Source organism: Sinocyclocheilus grahami, unplaced genomic scaffold (genome assembly GCF_001515645.1).
Source record: "Sinocyclocheilus grahami isolate Dianchi unplaced genomic scaffold, SAMN03320097.WGS_v1.1 scaffold539.1, whole genome shotgun sequence".
Lineage (NCBI taxonomy): Eukaryota > Metazoa > Chordata > Actinopteri > Cypriniformes > Cyprinidae > Sinocyclocheilus > Sinocyclocheilus grahami.
The window spans coordinates 258,582-281,802 of record NW_015505718.1 but is presented as its reverse complement, the minus strand read 5'-3'; the positions used below and the strand labels follow the sequence as shown (position 1 = coordinate 281,802).

Genomic DNA, 23,221 nt, shown 5'->3' with positions numbered 1-23,221 from the left:
GGGTGAAGAGGGGGGGGGGGGGGGGGGGGGGGGGGGGGGGGGGGGGGGGGTCAGAGATATTCAACCAAGGACAGGATTAGATTTCTCAGTGAAGGCTCAAGAAATGTGCTCCAAAGTTTTAAATTAATACTAACCTTTATGACTTTTACACAATTTAAATATTCGCTAATTAATAAAACATAAATATACCATGCAAAGAAGCTACACCTTCTGACCTGTGTACCCTCTCACACACTGCATGTACATATATTGCCAGAGATTTAACAGTGACAAACATATGTGAAGCTTTGGATTTACCATGGACTTCTGCATAGATTAGTCAATTGATGTGATCTATACACAACAACGAGCAAACAAACAGTCTACTCAAATAATGATTCATTTGAATGCCTTTACTGAACACTCAGTGTAAAAACTTTCACAGTGCAATGTGGAAAAAGGGTGAATCTCTAGGCTAATGACTTCTCTAAGAGCTAATTGGAGTCAGAAGTCAGTTAACCTGGAGTCCAAACAATGAGATAGAGCTCAGCTTGTATAAAGAAAACACTCTCGCAAAGGATGCTATTCACAGGAAGCATTGCCAGGTATGAACCATGTCCCTAGGCAAATTAGATCTCAGAATGCCTAAGATCAAGCATAAAGTTGGAAAGGGTTATAAAATATATCTCTAAAAGCTGTAAAGTTCGTCAGTCCACACAGTAAGAGAAACTATCTTCAAATGGTAAAGTTTCAGCAATATTGCTACTCTCCATAAGAGTGGGTGTCCTACAAAGAAGAGTGCAAAAGGACAGTTCAAGAAACCAAGAGTGTCAGTTAAAGACTTTTATGGCATTGGAACATAGACTTTGGAAAATGCAAGCATCCCTGTTGACATGTCTATGATATATAAAAATGAGAGTAAAGTTGGAAAGGGTTATAAAATATATCTCTAAAAGCTGTAAAGTTCGTCAGTCCACAGTAAGAGAAACTATCTTCAAATGGTAAAGTTTCAGCAATATTGCTACTCTCCATAAGAGTGGGTGTCCTACAAAGAAGAGTGCAAAAGGACAGTTCAAGAAACCAAGCGTGTCAGTTAAAGACTTTTATGGCATTGGAACATAGACTTTGGAAAATGCAAGCATCCCTGTTGACATGTCTATGATATATAAAAATGAGAGGAAATAAAAAGGATTCATTGTTTGTGTGTCTTTTGCTTAAGCAGACTATTCGTATATTGTTGTTTAATTTAAGATCAGAACAATGACCAGATATACATAGCAATTTCGCACAAATCCCTCACATACATTTTCACATTCAAAATACTGCATTAAATCACCTCAGCAATAGCTGAACAAATGAGGGGTTTGCTGGATTGTTCTGAGAGAAAACAGCATAAATATTAAAGAAAGATGATTTCAAAGAATGCACATCTTAAGATTTATAGTATAAACTAACAGAGTAGAATTCTCGAGTTCATAGCTCCCTCAAACTTTTCAAAGACTTCCACAAAACCTCTCATGCATATACATACACAACCCAAAACAATCTTGTACATTATTGCGAACCAAAGTGAGCCCTACAGCCTTACGAACCCACAGAAGACTCAAGAGCAGGGGTGTCAAACTCCGCTCCTGGAGGGCAGCACCCCTGCAGAGTTTAGTTCCAACCCTGCCCCAACACACATATCATGTAGTTTTCAAATAAGCCTAAATTACTTGATTAGCTGGATCAGGTGTGTTTAATTAGGGTTGAATCTAAACTGTGCAGGGCTGTGGCCCTCCAGGAACACCCCTGCTCTAGAGCATCTAAAACTTCAGCAAGTTTAATCCTGAAGACATCAGAAATATCATCCAGTTCTGCCTCAGTGTGTCCGATAACTTTACACCTGCAGGTTGGCTGTTTCATTATCTTTAGATGCCTCCATTAGACCCCTATTTACCCAGCAGAATGCCTTTCTATAGCTTTGGAAATCATTCACATATGGAGCTCTTTTATCTGTAGTGGAGCACATGATAGGATTTCCATTAGGAAGCACTTTCTCTTATCTTCTAAATGTAGCTTTGTTTTAGAAGAGATAGACAGAAGTCTACTCTGGCCCCTGTTGCAAATGTATACCATTGTTTTTGTATTTTTACCATGAAAGCAGAGATAGGGGACTCGCTTGGAAATAATTGTCGAGGAAATGCGATTTTCTTTCCTTCTTTTCCTCTCTCCCGTTCCCCATCTCTCTTCTTCTCTACTGAAATCTTCGCCACGCTTATCAAACGTTTGCAGATGAGCAGCGTGGGGGCCAGAGGCAGGCGAATTATAAAATCCTAATCTTTTCTCCCCTCCATCTGGCCCTGCGTCTCTCTCTCTGTTCATTATAAAGGCATAAAGAATCTGGAGGTGATAGAGTCTGTTGCTACTGTGAGAAGCTTTTGACAGATGCACCGGAACACTCTGTATTCAGAGATGATGTTTAACCTGTTCCATTAGTGCCGAATTAAGTTATCCGTTTCTTTTATGTGGATTCACTGTTTGTTTAATTATTCACTTGTCTCTTCGCATCAAGCTGAAGTTAATTAAAGAGGATTTCATTAAGAGCTTTTTCCATCACGTTTTTGCATACGAAAAGATGCCAATCATCATGAGTCCAATTAAACAGGAGCTTCATTAATTCCCAATGACGTGACGCATCCTATCTGAGCAGAAAATGTTGAAACAGAGCGGGGTCGAGAAGTAAGACATCAATCCTGTGTGCATTAACCAGAGTGGTAGACTCGCGCTGCCCCACGTTATCAAAACTTGACTGAATGTATTCAATGGACCGATCAAGTCATTCGCATGTACATAATAAAAGCCTTTTTCTCCAATCCCTCACTCCTCTGACTGATAATTGTCTTTGCTTTGACCTAGCCGATCCTCTGAGGTGCTTTCGAAGGATAAACATCTCAGTAAGCCTTAGAGAGCGAGTAAACCTCAGAGAGTGAGTAAACCTCGATCTCTTGTTAATGGCGACCACTCATTAGGAAACAAATAAATGGACAGCGCATTAATCCCAGATTGAGATACGGCGTTGAGCAGCTTTTGAGCGGGTTGTGGATGAGTTAATTGATTCCGACCGCTGAGAGCGAGAGACAGAGGAAAGCCGATGTGTATCTGACTGTTTGGCTAATTTCTCAAGAAACACTTGCATTTTCACTGGGCCTCTAAGACGGAGCTTAAGGAGATAAACATGAAGACAAACTGTGAATAGCTTTGACTCAGCTTGGATTTCCAGAGTGGAAAACAGCTCAGATGTTTAAGGTCAATAATGACGGATGCTTCTTACGCTATAGTGACGTCTCAGAGAGCAGATTTCTTGTTCAAATTCTTTAATGGAAATTTAAAGGGGTCCTATTGTGCTCTTTCACAAAGTCTTGATTTTGTTTTGGGGGTGTACTAGAACATGCTCTCCTGCTTGGTGGTTCTAAAAACACATTATTTTTCACATAATTTACATTATTACAATACCTTTCTCCCCAGCCGGGCACAAACGGCTCGATTAGTTCCGGGTTTGATGAAGGCCCGCCTTCCGAAAAACTAAATGTGTTGTGATTGGTTAGCTGTCCCAGTGCGTTGTGATTGGCGAACAGCTTGCCTTAGATGGTGTTTCAGTACTGCCCCGCCCCTTGCCAAAGCAGCAAATTCCGTCTGCTCTGGTATAGTTAAGGATGGCATCAATATTGCCATATCAACTTGAGCTGGATTCAGACCCTGAGAATACGCACGCATGGACATTACAAGACATATTAGAGTGGTAACGTTATTGTTGATGTTGTTGGTTTTTTTTGTGGCTTAATCACGTTTTAGATAGGATGTCAACAACCGCTTAAAAATAACTGCATTTACTATGTACAGATAAGTGCATATAATAATAATATGTGATTGGCGAACAGCTTGCCTTAGATGGTGTTTCAGTACTGCCCCGCCCCTTGCCAAAGCAGCAAGTTCCGTCTGCTCTGGTATAGTTAAGGATGGCATCAATATTGCCATATCAACTTGAGCTGGATTCAGACCCTGAGAATACGCACGCATGGACATTACAAGACATATTAGAGTGGTAACGTTATTGTTGATGTTGTTGTTTTTTTTTGTGGCTTAATCACGTTTTAGATAGGATGTCAACAACCGCTTAAAAATAACTGCATTTACTATGTACAGATAAGTGCATATAATAATAATAATATGTTTAATTTATATAGCGCCTTTCCCAACGCTCTACAAGGTACACCAAAGCAGCAAATACTGATTACAAAGAAACAATTTCATTGGACATTTGCCCAATTCAGTTACAAATAATGCAGTTGCATATAACACAGATTATGTAGAAAAGACAGAAATAGAAAAACAAAACAGACAAATACACAATGGAAATTAGTGATAGTGTTGATTAAACAAATAAGTTTTAAGCTTTGATTTGAATTCACTGAAAGAGGTGACTGTTCTGAGAGCCAGGGGACGTGAATTCCAAAGTTTGGGTGCAGTAACAGAGAAGGACCTGCCGCCCATTGAAGATAGGCGGAACCTAGGTACACAAAGAAGTTCAGAATTAGAAAGACCGGAGTGTGCGAGAAGGTATATAAGAAGAAAGTAGGTCGGAAAGATAGGAGGGAGCAAGACCTTTGAGTGCCTTAAAGGTGAGCAGAAGAATTTTGTATTGCACACGAATAGATACAGGCAACCAGTGAAGATTAAATAGAATAGGGGTGATGTGAGCAGATTTTTTTGTGGAAGTTAATAAGCTGGCAGCAGACTTTTGAATGTACTGCAGACGAACGATGGAGTGAGCTGGTAAGCCAGAGAAAAGAGCATTACAATAGTCAAGGTGAGTGGTAATAAATGTATGCACTAATGATTCCGCATCTTTTCTACTGAGTAAAGGAAGAAGTTGCGCAATTTGACGTAATTGAAAAAAAATGTATTATGTAATGTATACCCCCATATGTATTATTGTACTTTAATTCTAACATTATAACATGAATTGCAGTGAAACTGTTATACAGTTGAATTTATTTATACCATAGCCCAGTGTTTCCCACAGACTTGCACTCTATTTGTGGCGGCATATATATGCAAATTCTTCGCTGTTGAAGTGGTAAAGATCGAGGTTTCCCTGGTACCGGCTGTACACAAAGCAGCGATCCGCTCACAAATACTGCTTTATCAGACATTACATGCAAGATGAAATGAAAATGACATCCAATTTTCTGAAGACAGTCGGTTTCCTTCAGAAATACAGTGATATAAAAACACCCGCACTCAATGTATGGGAAACACTGTAGTCTCATAACTGAAGTGTAAATTCTGCAGATTACATCATTGTCCAGTATTGTACTGTCAGCAATTTATTATAAAAATCATTTTCATAATTGTAATATACATACTTATTCAGGTGCAACTGTAATAACTTGCGAAAACTTGGCACTAGAGCAACACTACTTCTTCGTTGTCGTCTTGTCTGATGCACTCAACCAAGCGTTCTAACCACGACCTCACCCCTCCCCACCCCCCAACCATTCGAATTTCCATAGGCGGGAATTATTTGAATGATACTCTAATGGGCTGCTTTGTGACATCACAAAACCCGGAAAACAACACTGTAGTCCAAATGAGACGTTCATTGTAGCTCTTAAAAATGGATTTTAAAAAATTAAATATCTCCCTTTGGAGTGGACTTTGAGATTTGTAACTTTGTTGATCTTTTTTATGCCCAAACATACACACTACACACTGACTAAAATACAAAAAGTGAAAAAGCATAATAGGACCCCTTTAAAGACAAAGTGTATCATTTCTGTATGTCTATATATCGATCAATCCATCCAACAGTCTATGGCTTTTAAATGTTTTTTCCAGAAGGCTTTGTGTCAAGCCTACATTCAAAATGTCCTAGGTAAAAATTACTCCTTTGTAGCGTCTGCGTAGAATCATGCATGATCTTTGGGTTTTATGGCTTAAGAGACCCTTTTAGCTTTTGACATTTGCATATAAATTACAGTCCTGGTCACAGACTTTACGCTTATATGGGTGCTAAATGGCCAATGGTTCCCCCCACTATCAAGGAGATGCTAAACAGTTTCACCACTCTCGTTTCCCCATTGAATTTCAAACACATTCCAAAGAAACGTAAATGACCCCGGGGCCAGGCACCAATGGGCCTGGCTGACCAGCAAACTACAACATGCTCACATAACACACACCCACACACACACACACACACACACACACACACACACACACATAAAGACATTTCTTTATTTAGGCTATAATTAATCAGTTATAATTGTATCTGGTATATGCATGTGTTGTTTGTATGTTTCCCTGTTGTATTAGCCTAGTTACAACTTCTTATTTGTATTAGTTAGACTCTCAATGCGTATATTCAGGTATATGAGTGTATCTCTGCTTTAAGATCTTCTAGATGTTTCGTTCTTGGTATCAAAATGATCAGCTCTTTATTCCTCAAACAATGATCTAAATTATGTGATCGTGAAATGCATCTTACTATTTGTAGCATATTTTGGGTAAAACTGCACCAATCTTCCAGACCAGCAATAAACATGCAAATGGCCCATAAACAGAGACAAAGAAAGTTTCTCCCGCTCAAAATTCATGCCTCTGATTTGCCATTCCACCCAAAAGGTGGGTGTGGATAGGAACTATCAAAAGTCATTAGCTCAGACTAATCTTGGCTCAGAAACTCTCTTCATTTGATACAACACTTTTCCAAGACTCTCAAGATTTTTCACTTGAGTTTTTATTTTCCGGCAGTTTTTATCTTCAAGTAACTTTAGTCGCTGTGGACTTTTCCTTCTTCAGAAAAACCAGAAGTAAACTTCCAGCTCACTCCTAACGAACTCATCAAAGACCTCCATTGTCTACCACATCAGAACTTTTGTTCAGCAATCGAAGCCAATGCAAGTAACCGTTTACAACTATTTAAATGCGTGTTTCAGTTTCAGCCCCTTTTAAGGTGATTTTTGATTCTTTGATGATTCTCAAAGGTTGTGTTTAAACTTGATGTGAAATACTGCCATCCTTTTACTTCCATCTCTCTTTTCCTTACTTTGTTTCATTCTGTATATATACGTGTTCCCTCTCGAGCTTTCACGAGACATCACGGAGATATTTCTCCGCTATGGGAACTCCTTCCCTTCCACCCTTTCCTGAAGTCCTATTGGCTCCCGCCAGTCCGATGACTGGCCAATTGACGCGAAGTATGCAAATCGCATGCAAATACTGACGAGCTCGAGAGGCAGTATAAAATGCGGTGCACGCGACAATTACGTCAGAATCTTCTACTTCACCTGTTGAATTCACTATGGCAACAATCTGCCCGATCTGCGCGGGACCGATAGAGCCACCGGATCAGCACGACTACTGCATCGCCTGCCTGGGCCTGGCCCACGCCGAGGTGGCGCTGGACGAGTCCAACTGCAGGCATTGCACGGACCTTCCGGCCCGCGTGCTCCGGACCCGCCGCGCCCACGTGGATGGGGCGGAGGCCCACGGGTACGTGCGCTCTCCCCCAGTCGAGGAGACCGTCGCTGCGCACCTGTGTCCTGCAGCAGCCAAGACCCTAGGCTCAGACATCAGCCTCCCCTCAAAGCCGTGCAGAACCACCGCCCACCTTGCCAATAAAGCATATGCGTTTGATGGCGAGGCGGCTTCCGCGCTGCACGCCATGGCAGTGCTGCAAATTTTTCAGGCGAAGCTCCTGCAGGCAGCAGAGGGCAGAGCCCTCACGCCCCGAGTTAGTCTATAACATATCTGGGAGTGTGCTTCGATTCGGTGGAGATGAGAGCCATTTTGTCTTCCCTGCGCCATTTCAGACTGGGCAGCTCTGTTCACTTGAAGGAATTTCTCGTGGCTGGGGAGCAGTGTGCGAGGGCATGCCGGCTTCGGGGCTGTGGTCAGAACCCCAGAGCCAGTGGCACATAAACCGCTTGGAACTGGAAGCAGTGTTCTTAGCTCTAAAGGATTTTCAGCCGCAGCTAGGACAGCGACAGGTACTGATTCGCACCGACAACATGTCTGTGGTCTCGTACATAAATCACCAAGGAGGCGTACGTTCCAGGGCTTCGTACAAGCAAGCAGCGAATCTCCTGCTATGGGCGGACCGTCACTTTCTCTTCATCAGAGCAGTGCACATCCCTGGTCTCCTGAACCGCAGGGAGGATTGTGGACGCTATCACGGCTACTTATACGAGCCAAGGTTTGGAATGCCCCTTTCACGTTAGGGCACACTCAACAAGAGCTATCGCCTCCTCCTGGGCGTGGTCGAGAGGTATGTCTATTCAAGATGTATGCTTCGCAGGCGGCTGGTCTTCCCAGAATACCTTTGCCAGGTTTTACAAGCTGGATGTTCAGTCCTTAGCCTCCCGAGTGCTGTTGGTGAGTGACTGATTCACGTTTATGCTACCTCTATTCGTGTGTTGCTGCCTCGATTATGATGTTATGTGTGCGGCCAAGTACAGGGATATCCTGGACGAAAACCTTCTTCAGAGTGCTCAGGACCTCAGACTGGGCCGAAGGTTTATCTTCCAACAAGACAATGACCCTAAGCACACAGCTAAAATAACGAAGGAGTGGCTTCACAACAACTCTGTGACTGTTCTTGAATGGCCCAGCCAGAGCCCTGACTTAAACCCAATTGAGCATCTCTGGAGAGACCTAAAAATGGCTGTCCACCAACGTTTACCATCCAACCTGACAGAACTGGAGAGGATCTGCAAGGAGGAATGGCAGAGGATCCCCAAGTCCAGGTGTGAAAAACTTGTTGCATCTTTCCCAATAAGACTCATGGCTGTATTAGATCAAAAGGGTGTTTCTACTAAATACTGAGCAAAGGGTCTGAATACTTAGGACCATGTGTTATTTCAGTTTTTCTTTTTTAATAAATCTGCATAAATGTCAACAATTCTGTGTTTTTCTGTCGATATGGGGTGCTGTGTGTACATTAATGAGGAAAAAAAATTAACTTAAATGATTTTAGCAAATGGCTGCAATATAACAAAGAGTGAAAAATTTAAGGGGGTCTGAATACTTTCCGTACCCACTGTATATGTGTTTTGCTTAGTTATATGTTCGATATAGTTTCATTTATTAAATCCCTTATATTCACAACTGATTGTCTCTGTTTGCTGCTCACAATTCGAAGTCAATGAATGTTTTGAACCCTTGCTACATATGTTAAATTACTGCTAGCACTGCATAAATAAGAAAAGTTATTCTTCCTTGGTCAGGAAAATTATCTTTCTTTGGATTGATAAATTATTATTTTGTCTGCTCGGTGGACCGACAGATCAAGTAATGGTAATATTGATTCTGCTACAGTTAATTCAAAGATCTAATCTAAATATTTATTATTAATCATAACCAGTTATAATTAGTCATAAATATTTCCCTTTTGAGCTGATTTACTACACCTTTTACTTATGATTTTTATTATTCCAAACCAAAGGTCAAAGTTCATGAGGGTTCTGTCAAGAGCTGTCCAGGAGTTGGAGCTTACCTGGTGTCCTCCAGAGGAGCCTGCCAGGAGTAAGCTTGACTCCTGGTATTTCAGGTCCACCCGGAAAGCTGACTCGAGGACGTCGGTCCCCTTTTTCCCTGACGTACATGAGCAGCTGGTGAAAACATGGCCTGCGCCCCAATCAGTTTCTAGTTCTAGTTTTCTACCGCACTTCAAATTCAAGAACTGAACTCAATTCAATTCAACGCTGAATGTTGCACATCCCTGACAATTACAGGAATTTTTGATATAGCCACAAATCAATGTTTAAACTTTTCTGGGAAATAATCTTACAAACTAAAAATTACATTTTTAATTCATGGTGCTTAAGCAATCCTTACCAACGTTGCCAAGCCGCAGATGCAGAATTCCTTTTACGGTAGTGTAGACATTGATGGCTGGAGTGGCGCTGTGCTTGTTGTCATGCCTGCTGGCAAAGTTGGCATCCTGCAGGTACTCAGTAGTGATCACTTCTAGCTCATGGTTCACCTGGACAGCTGCACGGCCTTGACGCAGCATATGCTGCAAAAGCAAACGTCACATACTACTATTAAAGGGTTAGTGTACCCAAAAATGAAAATTAGTCCATGTTTTACTCACCCTCAAGGCATCCAAGGTGTACACAGTATGATTTTCTTCTTTCAGATGAATCCAATCAGAGTTATATAAAAAATTGTCCTGGCTCTTTCAAGCTTTATAATGGCATGGGGCCATTTTTGTTCAACAGTCCAAAAGTAGTAAAATAAAGCGTGTGCATCCATATTGGCTCTTTCAAGCTTTATAATGGCATGGGCGGGTGTTTTTGTTCAACAGTCCAAAAGTAGTAAAATAAAGCGTGTGCATCCATATCAAAACGTGCATCATATGGCTCCGGGGGGTGAATAAAGGACTCCTGTAGCGAATCAATGTCCATATATAAACACCTTTTTCTCACTTCTGCAAACTGTCGTAGGCGAAAGCCATTTCCGGTGGACGACATAGGACGTATGCATCGCGCACGCGCCGGTGATTCGTGACAAATGCGGAAGCGCAGAGGAGAGACAGCAAAACAAAAGGCCTGTCAATTAGAAATAGAAAATAAGGATTTGTCAAGAAAAATGTCGGAGGATTTTGATATAAGCCAAGAGGAGGCTGGTTTTCCTTTGGCAAAGTAAGAAAACTTTGCTTCCTTTACTCCTGTAAACAAACATTGGTTTTCGCGATACTCACACGCGCTGCGCCTACATCCTACGCCAGGAAAGGCAGTCTCTCGTGAATGCACATACGACAGTTAGCATTAGTTACACAAAACTGTTTATAACATGTTAAATATGGATATTTTTCTAACAAAAATGCATCAGTTTGCTACAGGAAGCCTTTATTCACCCCCTGGAACCATGTGATGCGCGTTTTAATATGAATGTGCGTGCTTTATTTGACTACTTTTGGACTGTTGAACAAAAACTCCTGCCCATGCCATTATAAAGTTTGAAAGAGCCAGGACAATTTTTTATATTATTCTGATTGGATACGTCTGAAAGAAGAAAGTCATATACACCTAGGATGCCTTGAGGGTGAGTAAAACATGGACAAATTTTTAATTTTTGGGTGAACTAACCCTTTAAAGCTGTCAATTTAAGATCTTAAATATAGAGTGATCAGTTATAAATAATTGTGCTAAAAATCAAGGCAATTTGTCATGCCCCCTGAATCAATTTTATTGATCTTACCATGTAGAACAAAAAGATAAACAAAAATAACCAACAACTAAGACATATGTTACAGACTACTGACAAATGCCACTGCGTGACGACCTTGTGGTAGTGTTTGAACCCTAAATGGACCCTTTGTTAATTCTGAAAAGGTCAGATTCCATGCTAAAGATGAACAGTCCAATTATGTTGATGTGATTGTATCTATTTCTGGTCTTGTTTTGTTTTAATCTTAATTCAATAGCTGACATCGATGAGAGCTCTAGCCAAGAGATCTGCGGCGTTGAGATCTAACAGACGCAGGTGTCCTGAAGTATGGCATGCATATTTCATAATTTCGACATGACACTCCCATCTGAGCACACTAAATAATGAATAATGCAAAAAGGTTTCGATCTGCAGGGTGACTGTCTGCCTGGGTTAAACAGCTGTGTGAGTTCTGTTGGGCTATTAATGAGGGCAGTATTTGTACCTGTGTCAAAATTCTGTGTATGGCTTGTGGGGTTATTACCAACATGGCAAGTTGAGGACTTGCAAGGCTGTTGCCAAGGAATGTGAGGTGTGTTGTAATATTGTTTTTTCATTGTTTATGTGAGGTGAGTTGGGTTACTGTAATATTACTGCTGAGCCTTTGAGTGTGTTTACATGCATGACCTTATGGAAAATATGTTGACAACATGTAAGGTCATGTAAATGCCTTTATTGGCTTTCTGTCAGCTTATTCAGTTAGCAAATGTCTTTGGAACAAATTACTTTGTTTGTTTCTTGCAAGTAAACCCCGAAAATAGAATTTAAAATTTTTAAAAATTAGGTGTAAAGTTTAGGTTTTAATTTCAGTAAAAAAAAAAATAAAAACAGCTAAATAATCTAATTATATCACAAAACATGCAGTACCATTCAAAAGTTTAGGGTAGATAAAGATTTTCAAATGTTTTTGAAAGAAGGCTGCATATATTTGATTAAAAATATACAGTAAATACAGTAATATTGTGAAATATTATTGCCATTTAAAATAACTATTTTCTATTTTAATTTGCTTTAAAATTCAAAATGTAAAAATCATTCTAGGTTGATTTTGAAATATTTATTAATATTTATTAATTAATATTTATTATTATCACAGTTTAAAACATTTGTGCTGCTTATTGTTTTTGTGGATAGGATTTTTTTGATAGAAAGAACAGATTTTTTTAAATGTTTAAATATTTTATAACATTATAAATGTCTTTACTGTCATTTTGACTAGTTTAATGCATCTTTGCCGAATATAAAGTACTATTTTTTTTTTATTAATTCTTACTGACTGAAATTTTACAAACTCTTGAATAGTAGACAGACATTTTCCAATAATGCAGTTTCACGGCTGCTAAGAAATATCTATAGCTGGTGGGGCAAAAGTAAATTTTTGACCCTGATAGGTAATTTAACCTTCAGCTGCACAGCAGCTGAGCCAATAAGCATTAAGGATTCGCTGTCCCAGACATCAATCTGCAGGGAGTGGAGTGCCAGGTATCGCAGAAACCAGCATCATTCGCCTGGCTTGAGGAATTGCGGGTCAACTCGGTACTGCAGCTGCAGACCAGGACAACCTAAGTAAGAGAAAAACAAAAGTACAACAGGAAATAACAAACATGAACACTGAGAGGAGATAGAAAAAGGTTTGTGATTAAAGGGATGGGTTTAGTGGCCATTTAGAATGAGAGTGAAGTAAATCTCCCATCTTTAACGCAAATCTCAGGTGGGTGAGAAAATGCAATGTCCAATTCTCTGAAGCAAGCAATCAAGGACTTTTATGTAAAAACCAAACACTCTGAGCTCAGTTTAGCCACCAAGCGAAATGTGTGGGAAATTTACATAAACATTTCTGAACTCCATCCCTTTTGCATGCACCATGTCCTGTCAGTCATGAATATCACACACTGGCAGTGCCGCAGGCGCTGATGTTTTCTATATGTTCCCACATGTTTCCCAGTTTCTAAAGTGATGACAGTAATCAGTTCTGAAAATGCTTTGGTAACACTGCATTTACATTTATGTTTTTATGCAAAGTTGGAGAAGGTCCTGGACCAATACTCATGTGAAGGCCTAGGCAGTGATCTGAGCAGTGATTTAAAGTCAGAAAAACAAGTATAAAGAAGTATAAGGCAGCATTATTGATGTGCTCGATGGGACGTATAGCAGAAGCTGGTAGGCCAGAAAAGAAGGAACGTGTAAAAAGAGTAAAGAAGTGCAAGGCAGCATGTTTGATGTATGGCGGAGATGTTGACAGACTTGCAAAAAGGGAAGTGCAGTAGTAAAACCATGCAATGTCCATAGTCTGGATGAGGAATAGCGGGCAAGGAAATTTTTTTTTTTCCTACTCAACAGATCCTTCGGCCACCTTAACAGAAAAATACACAAGTTTAGGGGTTATTTTGAGAGTATATATATTTAGAAATCACTGTAGTATGCCGATTTGGTACTGCTGCTTAATGAATTGTTGAAGAACAGCATGTATTTGAAATCTTTTGTAATATAAATGTTTTTTTTTTATTTAATGCATCCCAAAGTGTGTACATACAGCCTTAGATCTGAGTGATCTAAGTGTAAAAAGAAAGTGGTAAAGGTCCAAGCACCAATCCCTGTGGAACCCCAGTGGAGTAAGGCATGTAAGCCTTTCCAGTTGACTTGGTACCTGCTGTCATCCAGGTAGGATATAAACCAGAAAAGCACTGACCTAGAAATGAGCATTTCTACCACCTTAGAGATCAATAGTTTGTTGTTTGTAGCATCAAATGCTGCCAAAAGATCCAGAACAAACAGTATGGAGTTAAGCAAGGACACTCTGGTGATGTGAGGTTATGGAAACATCAGCAGTTTGAGTGGAGTGACTGGATTTGAAGCCCGATTGATGGGGCCAAGCGGGTTGAGCACAGTCAAAATTGAGCACAAATGAATGCATTTTCATTCGTGGCAAAACAAAACAAGCAAATGCAACAATGCTTAATGAAGTCAAAATGTTAAACTAACTGTTGCTTTTACATTGTACTACTTCAGGCAGAGAGCCAAAAATATTATTTCTTCATTGGAGGGAAGTGCGATGCTCAGCCGAGAATCTGGGATGTGAAGATGTTATGCAACAACCAGTAATTGCACAATAACAGCATCATATCCCACATGATACAGATGTTCCCTCCACAGACATCAAAAGGCCTTCTGCACAACATCACCATTCAGCCTGTAATCTTTATGGCACTGTATGGCTCATTGTCTTGTATAGTCAGGCCAGAGGTGGGTTTAAGGGCTGAGCTCAGTGCACTGAGGCATAATGCTTTAATGCCTTATAGCAGGGGTCTTCAATAGGGGGTCTGTAACTCCTATGGTGCCAGAAAATTATCAATGGATTTCAAACTATTTTTTGAGGGGAAAAAAATAGAATAAAATGTAGTTACAAAAGACCATAGATAAAGAAGCTACTGTAAATGTTTAATTGTTTCTCCCACATGCAATATACACTGTACATAATCGCTAATTCTTTTTATTTGCAATGTAAGCACGTAACAGTATATAAATACATTAATGTGGTTCCATACGTATCAGGGTTGCACCATTTAGAATTAAATTGAATACCTTTTAAAATTTTATTCAATTCCTGAATTTAAGTTTAATTTGAATTGAGTATACAGTAGTATACAGAATGTAGAATCTATAGTCAGGCAGACAGGATAGACAAATGGATAGACACAGACAAACGATAGACAGAGAGAAAGCAAGCAGACAGACAGTATAGACAGATCAATATATAGACAGATAAACAAAGAGACATGCAGCATAGACAGATACAGACTGACCAACAGACAGACAGACCAATAGATAAACAGACAGATAGATTTGCACAACCCTGATATACATGATATTCTTCTGTCTTTATTTTCACCAAGTGGTCCTTAACCTGAAAATGGTTGAAGTCTCCCATCTTATAGGGCTGACTGTGAGGACAGGGCTTGCATGCTGACGCTAGATGTATTTTTTATGTATGATATTACGTCTCTTCGGAAATAAAAAGGCTGAAAGCAGGCTGTTAGAGCTGATCCTCTTTTACCCTTGCATCTCTCCGTCATGCTCTCACGCTCTATCACTCTCTCATTATCAGTCTCATTTCTTCTGCTCTCCACCACTCTATCCATCTTACTCTTCAACCTTTGTTCTATCTCCATCAACTATCCCCTCATTCTTATCAGCTGGTCGCTGTAGGCAAATAAGAAGCTGCCTACTCATCATGAGACACACACAATCTCATGTTATGTATGTTCCACCTCATCGGATACTTTATCTAGCCAATCAGTAAAAGCCATTTCAATGCAACAACTGGTGAAATCACAGCAGTTTTGGTTTTCCCTCATAGTGGGAGCTCTTTTCAGTCAAAGTGTTGCTCGCAACACATATAAATCAAGGCAATGAGCTTTAGCCAAGATTTTCATGGTATAACATGAGAGCAAAAAGCCCCACTCTGGCGGTGGGAAAAGTGTACTTAAAGTGCTCTTAGCTCAACATTTTAAGGTGCTTTGAAATATTGGCCTTTGCCAGTCTGTGAGAAACTATTGATAAAAATAACTCACATCAGGGGCAGGTAATAAGTATTTTTGGCAGCCGTATGAACCGACAGAGCCAAAACTGTTTTCTCAGCACTACCAAGTTCATCACAAAGTCATGCCGCTTCTACACTTCTCCTCAGCAGGCTGCTGTGTATGAAGACTCCTTCTTAAAAGCAATTATTGGACTTCAGCCAAGAGCCGTAAAACTCTAATTGCTCATTTTTTAGAGCTTTATTCACTAAAACGCTGCATGTGTTGCAGTTAAAAATGGCTATAAAGTTTTACACAGACATTGATCGAATTCATTAGAACGAAAAAAGTGATATTGGCGATTTTGAGGAGTGCTATAAATATGCGTTTGCTTTCAAGAATGCTTCTAAAACAAGACAACTGATTAGTCAAATGAAATAAACATGTTGAGGAGTGCTGAAGAGAATCATAAAGCATTCGTAGCAGATGGTAATCATACCAGAGCTAAGTGTGCCATCCTTGTTGATAACAGAGAGGACACAGGGGTAATCAGAGCTGGATTTCAGCTTGCTGTTCCTCTCCAGGTTAAGCAGCTTCAGACGCTCGGTGGTGACAGGGGGAAAGCGGTAAAGCTGGAAGGTGAAATGGACAGTGCATTCACACCAGCTTGTGGGACCCTAGGGAGAGATAGAAAACTTAGTAGCATTGGGGAATGTGGCATTATTGAAAAGCAATGATGACATACGTTGAGATACTGCTGGATCGGTGAGGACACTGCATATGATCTGAAAAAGATATTATTAGGAATCATTTGGTGGCGGTTTGTTATGAAGAATCAATCTGAGTGACTTCACAATGATGAGCAAGTCTCAGTGACTCGATGATAAAGAGTCGGTTTGAGAGACTCTTTCATAAAGAACCAGTATCAGTGATGCAATGATGGAAAGTCAGTTCAATACACTCTATGATGAAGAATCTGTCACACCAAGACAAACTCCTTTCAACCAGATCAATACAATCCATTTAAAAGTTAGTTTTTTTAACAGTTAAAGGTCATATCACTAGGAGTCCAAATGTCCTTGATGTTTTTCAGATAAAGTAGTTTATTGAAATATGAAAGCATACTGTAACTTTCAAAACTAAAAAATTCCTTCGAATTTATTAAAACTCACTGCAAAAAAGGGCCTTTCCATACTTCTGATATTAGTCAGATGAATGTATTTGAACCTTAAAAAAAATAAGAATGACTTTTTGGCAAAACAAACGTGGGAAATGAAATGAAATAATGAAATGAAGAAATGAAATGAAATAAAAACACTATCATGAATAAAGTTAATGGTGAATGACTGCCTGACTGAAACCGCTCACCTAATTAAAAACAATAAAACAGCATCCTTGTGCCAGAGATTGAAATAATTATGCATCAAAAAATTTTGAAGTCAGAAAGAGCAGGTAAATCATAAAACAAAACTATTTAATCATGTGGAGCTTTAGCATTTCCTGAAAGCAAAATCAATAACTTTCTTGCAAATTCATTGCACTGTGGCTCCTTCACAGAAGAGAAAAATCTATCAAAATAAAATAAAATAATAAAGTTATTTGTGATTTGGTGAAGCAGGACTTTTGGGGAGAAGTTACTTCATATTTAAAACATGATATTTTAAATCAATTTAATTATCCAGTAACGGTCCACTGCATTTTATGTAAGCAATAATCATCCATCACTGAACCGCTCCACACCTGAAGAAACAACTTCATTCAACACCAGGAACTCATGGAGCGACGGGTTCAGTCATTCAAACCTGAAGGTTTAAAAACCAACAAGCTGGGTTTAGAACCCCAGGCTGCCGTTACACGAACAAGAGGATAAACAAAAGATATAAATAATTAAATGAAAGGATATAAATGAATTAATCAAAGTCCTAGGTGACATTTGAGAGCTGACAGGGCAGTGTGAAGAGTTTGTCTCCATCCTCAGCAGAATGAATTAAAACGGAGGGATAGATTAGGGAGGGATGATTGCTTTCTTTTCTCTTTGTGAGGAAGATTAGCAATCAATCACTCAGAATTAGATAAGGATAGAAACTATTTAGAGTGCGGACAATTGGCAGGCCCACTGAGCGCGATCACATCACAATTCCAGAGTTTAAGTGCTATTCACTCAAAATGTCAGTTCTGACCTCAGAGCCAATCAAATGACTTGAATTCCTCAATTAAAAGAATAGGCCTTACAGTTACGTGAGGATTTCACATCAATATTCATCTGGTAAACAAAGGGATAGATAGCTCAGCATGGTGAGTGGAAAACTGACATTTCTGAGAGTGAATGCAGAATATACACACATGCACAATAAAGATTTACTTTAAAAGGGAGATTCATTTAGCAGATAAATCGGTTTTATTTCCTTCACAAAACAGAAAATGCATTGAGGTATTTCAGAAGGCCAGCAGGTCAATGTCATGTCCGTTGACTCATCAGCCTTTACAGTGAGTTTTTAGAAAAGATAAAGTTAACCAATCCATTTAAAAATCCATTAGCCTATCAAAGTGTTTGCCCTCCTTCACTTACACAAAATTGCAGATAATAAATCTCAAACGCAGCGCTTTACTTTTTTTTTTTTTTTTAGGTGGATGCGGAGGGTTTTCAGATCGGGTACAGTCATGAGTACAGTTATGTTTTAGCACTTCATGTTTTTAGTACTAGCAATACTTAATATTATTATTATTTACTGTTGATATCAACATTACATTAACACATTTAATGTAAATTATCTATATTATTATCAGGGCTGTCAATCAATAATATCTCTTAAAATTACATGATATCATACATGATATTCATATACACTGTATAAAACATGGTAATTAAATGCAATAAACCAGGGACTTTTTTGTCCGCAGCATGTTTGCATGTTCACGGTTCTCTGATGTTGGTTAACAGTCACATGACATACTGCATTTTTTAGTAAGTGTTTTGACTAAGTTTTTTGTTATAGACTAAATCTCACAATTTAAATTTTATTTAAATTAAATGTGCAGCCCTATTTATTCATTTGAAATGTTTATGATTTAAATAATTATTAGCTTTTGAAAAGCTCACAAAACCATTGCAGTTCCTTTCGCAAACCCCCAGTTATGCATAAAAATGATTAATTTGATTAATATATATATATACACACACACACGCGCGCACACACACACACACATACATACAGTGGTGTATAAAGTACCTGAAAGCCATACTCAAGTAAAAGTACAGATATCTTACCAGAAAATGACTTTGGTAGAAGTTGAAGTCACCGTTTACAATATTACTTGAGTAAAAGTCTTAAAGTATGTGATATTTATTGTACTTAAGTACGAAAAGTCTCTTAAAGTAAAATACTTAAGTATCTTAAACGTACTTAAGTATTGAAAGTAAAAGTACAAGTAAATGCAAAATGTAAAAGAAGCAGATAAATATATATACAAAATGTTCATACACGGCTTAAGTAGCAAGATTGTGTTCAGATTTAACTCTCTTCCATTTTGTATCTTTGGTTAAGAATAAGAAGCACTTCATCTGGTACTTAGTGTCTTTCATTCCAACATAAGAAAACATTTCTGGAATCTGCATCTGAAATAGCATTTAGATGTATTTACACAGTTTATGTATCTCAGAGGGGACATGGATGCATTTAAACTGCAGTTACAGATGCATAAATAGGCCTAATGTTTTGTTTTTAACTTAAAACATTGAATACTGCTATTTGAAATGATTTAAAACATGAAAAAATAGGTGTCAGCAAGTGACTGTTAATGAGTGAGTCATCGAGATTAATTTAAAGGACTGATTCATTCAGGAACAAAGCATTTGACTGTGTTAATGAACGAATCACTGAATCATTTATTCAACCGATTCGTTCAAAAAGCTGATTCATCCAATAAGTAAACACCATTGCTCAAAAAGACACAAAACAGTGCTGTGATCTTCGTTTGGAACTATTTTCGTTGGCAAAATTAAGCAAAAATGTAATTGTCTAAAATGTAAGTCACTTATATATAATTTGCCATATATATATATATATATATATATATATATATGCCATATTCATTTTGCCGTCTACAATTTAGAATGCCTGGAATTTTGAGTTTTAATAGACAACTAAATCACATGCGTGCACTCTGTCTCTGTTTGTGTGATTTGGTGATATACTCCATAATGTCAGATCGAACATCATTACAACAACACTTACCATATTATCGCAGACGATGCTGTATCGCACACAAACTCGACTTGAATGGAAAATGAAATCATCCGCGGTTGTGCGCACGCTTGTTTGCACGTGAGCAAAGGTGTTTTAGGAGTCTAACTTGCAGACGTCAGAACACTGATTCGTCAAACCTGCTTGCAGTCCGTGTTCTTCTGACTATTTTGTAGTGAGTAACGAATATGCTTCGGGGAAATGTATTGGAGTAAAGGTATACATTTTAATTAGGAAATGTAGTGGAGTAAAAGTAAAAGTTGGCTGAAATATAAAAACTCAAGTAAAGTACAGATACTCCCAAAAAATACTTAAGTACTGTAACGAAGTATTATTACTTCGTTACATTACACCACTGCATACATGCATACATTCTTTTTTGGGCAATTACTCACATTTCATTGTATTATATGTGTTAAATGGATCTCAAAGTTGAAAGAGACCCATTCTCTCCCCGTTTGAGAAATACAATGACTCAACAGAGACAGTGAGAGAGATACAAGAAAAAGAGAGGGAGAGTGTGCTTTAAATCTATCAATGCCTGATCTGAGAACAGAGAGGTGCCCGAGTCTGTCACAAGAACACTTGACAAGCGCCGTTTCTTATGTAGACAAGTTAGCATCAATACTTGAGTGATATATGGACATTGGCTGATTGGAGGCAGAGATAAGTTAGCCAGAGATGCTTGGCCCTGAACCAACACTTGAAGAGCTGCATTACTACTGAAATAAAGGACCTGGCATCTCCTGTTTAATAGCTAGTGTTTCAGCACTGCTTGTAAAGGCTGTAGACTAGAACATACTGCTCTATAACAGACCCGCCTGTCAATCTTTTTAAGCAGATTAAGGCATTTTGTAATTAACTATTAAAAATACTAATATATTATATTACTTCTTAATACTATTATACAATTTCAATGCAATTTTTGGCCTTTTCCCCATTGCTTTAAATAGTTTTTTCCTGGAATACACAAATAACCAACTGAAATAAATGATTTAATTTAGTAGAGTACTTAAATAAACAACGTTATTCCAGATGGATGATGTTAGGAAAAAAATTAAATAACATTCACATTAATTTCCAATATGTCTGTGTTGGTCCAGACATGTCTACAATTTAAATAGATTGTGTTCAAGGAAGTAAACTGTGACGATATGTTCAACAAGCAGAAAACCTTTTTAGTGAACCATTTTTTGAGTGAAAAGACGCAGACAATTATTTTTTTTAAATGCCCACAGATAAAAGCAGAGTATCACTGTGGATATATACATATAAAAGTCATACAGAAAAGAACACAATAGAACAGAAACATAAGATTGTAACCATAAAATGCAACCAGTGTTGCTATGGCCTGACATTCAGAATTACCTGGTAAAAGCAAGGAACTGAAGGATGAGAGTGTTGGCCTGCAGAGGATCTGCTTCTTCTCTCTGGGGGTTAAAGTTCACAGGCTCAGAAGGATCCAGAACCTCAGCAACCTGGTTCTGATTGTCCAGGATCTGAGGAAAACCAGAGGAGAAAAGCTGGGCCAAAGATCTCCGGGAGGTCGATCTGGAGGAGCTGAGATAGACAAATCACATTTGCACAGTGAAAAAAACTGGCTGTCATACAATTTTGTGACATATCTAATGATATGTTAGCATTACATAATGTAGTAATGTAGCTTTTTCCAATTACCTAGGCATTTTCTTACTGAACATCTGCCATACTGAGCCTTATTCAGTTCTGCGTGCTTCACAGATCTTTAGTTACAATACTATACCAGAAGCGCATGATCTGCCAAGTGCTGTCGAGACAACACAGGACACAGATCAGTAAACAGATATGGCAGCCAACTGTGCACTATCAGGTACATTCCATGTGTCGTCATAGTATTTCACATGTAAAAACCCTGTTTAGCCACAGCATGATCTGTGTCAAATGTTAGAGCTCCAATGAAATCCTCGAATGATCTGGCAATATGTCCTGCTGTGATCTAAAATGGCATCTCACACATGAGATATCAATTCATGGTTTTATGAGGCTTACATCAAGCACCACTTTCTTAAGGACATCAGAAATGACTTCTTTCCAGGAAGAATTGCATTGTCGCAAATAAAACGATATTGTCGCACTTGAAATATGTTCTGTTAGACATAGAAAGAATATCAGACCAAGAGAAAGCAAAATAGAGCAAATGTAACAGCTGTTGTGCAGAATTGTATGGCATAAGATATAAAATGGTGGATATTTTCATATATATGTGTAGTTTATTTAATCATGCAGACCTACAATCTTCCTGCTGTCAGTACAGACCTGAGAACATAATACAGCCACTGATTTTCATTGCTAGGCCTGAACTCAGGTGGAAATCAGTGGTATGTCAATATGGGAAATGTGAATATGGCAAGTCGACATGATGTCAAACTTGACTGTTTGAACTACATAAACTTTCACATATGTAAAACATTTCATCCTCCCTGTACAATCCCTATGATCAATATTGCTCCTCAGTAAAATATTTGAACTTGTACTGAAGCTATACGAAGCCCTTTTCCAGCAATAAGAAGAGCAAAAATATATGTGAGCATAACGACAGCAGGACTTTAATGTGTTCTTCCAGTGACTCACAACTAATTAGGAGACACAGTAATTAGGCCTACACTTTTAATTGCCACAGACAAAGAGGAATATAATATTACCTATGGATCATGGTAATTTTCTGCTGAATTACACATTAATAAGCCTTGCTTATTATTTTCACACTCGCCTGCCCAATCAATTTTTTACGAAGATCCACACAGAAAAAAGATTAAGACTGAAAGAGAGAAAAGAGAGCGACATAAACAAAGCTAAAGGCAGAATGAGACTGAACCCCCCTACACAATTCTGTTTTGGTCATCATTCCTTTAACTTCATTTGTTTGCATTACTAATGTATAATCTATAAATGAATTAAAAATATTGAATTAATTACATGATATAGGAGGTAATTATGACTTTGCTATGACAATCTGGCACTTCTGAATCAGGTACTGTTTTGTTGACGTGACATGTGGCCAAGTATGGTGACCCATACTCAGAATTAGTGCTCTGCATTTACCCATCCAAAGTGCACACACACAGCAGTGAACACACACACACCGTGAACATACACCCGGAGCAGTGGGCAGCCATTTATGCTGCGGCATTTATGCTTGGGGGTTCGGTGCCTTGCTCAAGGGCACCTCAGTCGTGGTTTTGAAGG

General features: G+C 38.7%; 1 protein-coding gene across 1 annotated transcript in view; it reads right to left on the bottom strand.

The window, feature by feature from the left end:
* The window catches only part of LOC107555600 (nephrocystin-4-like), a 107,628-nt gene that overhangs the window by 3,523 nt on the left and 80,884 nt on the right, over nt 1-23,221 (bottom strand). Inside the window, exons 7-10 of the mRNA XM_016238459.1 lie at nt 21,365-21,556; nt 16,252-16,429; nt 12,637-12,797; nt 9,859-10,039 (exon numbers count right to left, since the gene is read on the bottom strand). Of these exons, the coding sequence (XP_016093945.1) occupies nt 16,348-16,429; nt 21,365-21,556 (274 nt within the window). The 3' untranslated portion in view covers nt 9,859-10,039; nt 12,637-12,797; nt 16,252-16,347. The remainder of the gene's footprint in view (nt 1-9,858; nt 10,040-12,636; nt 12,798-16,251; nt 16,430-21,364; nt 21,557-23,221) is intronic.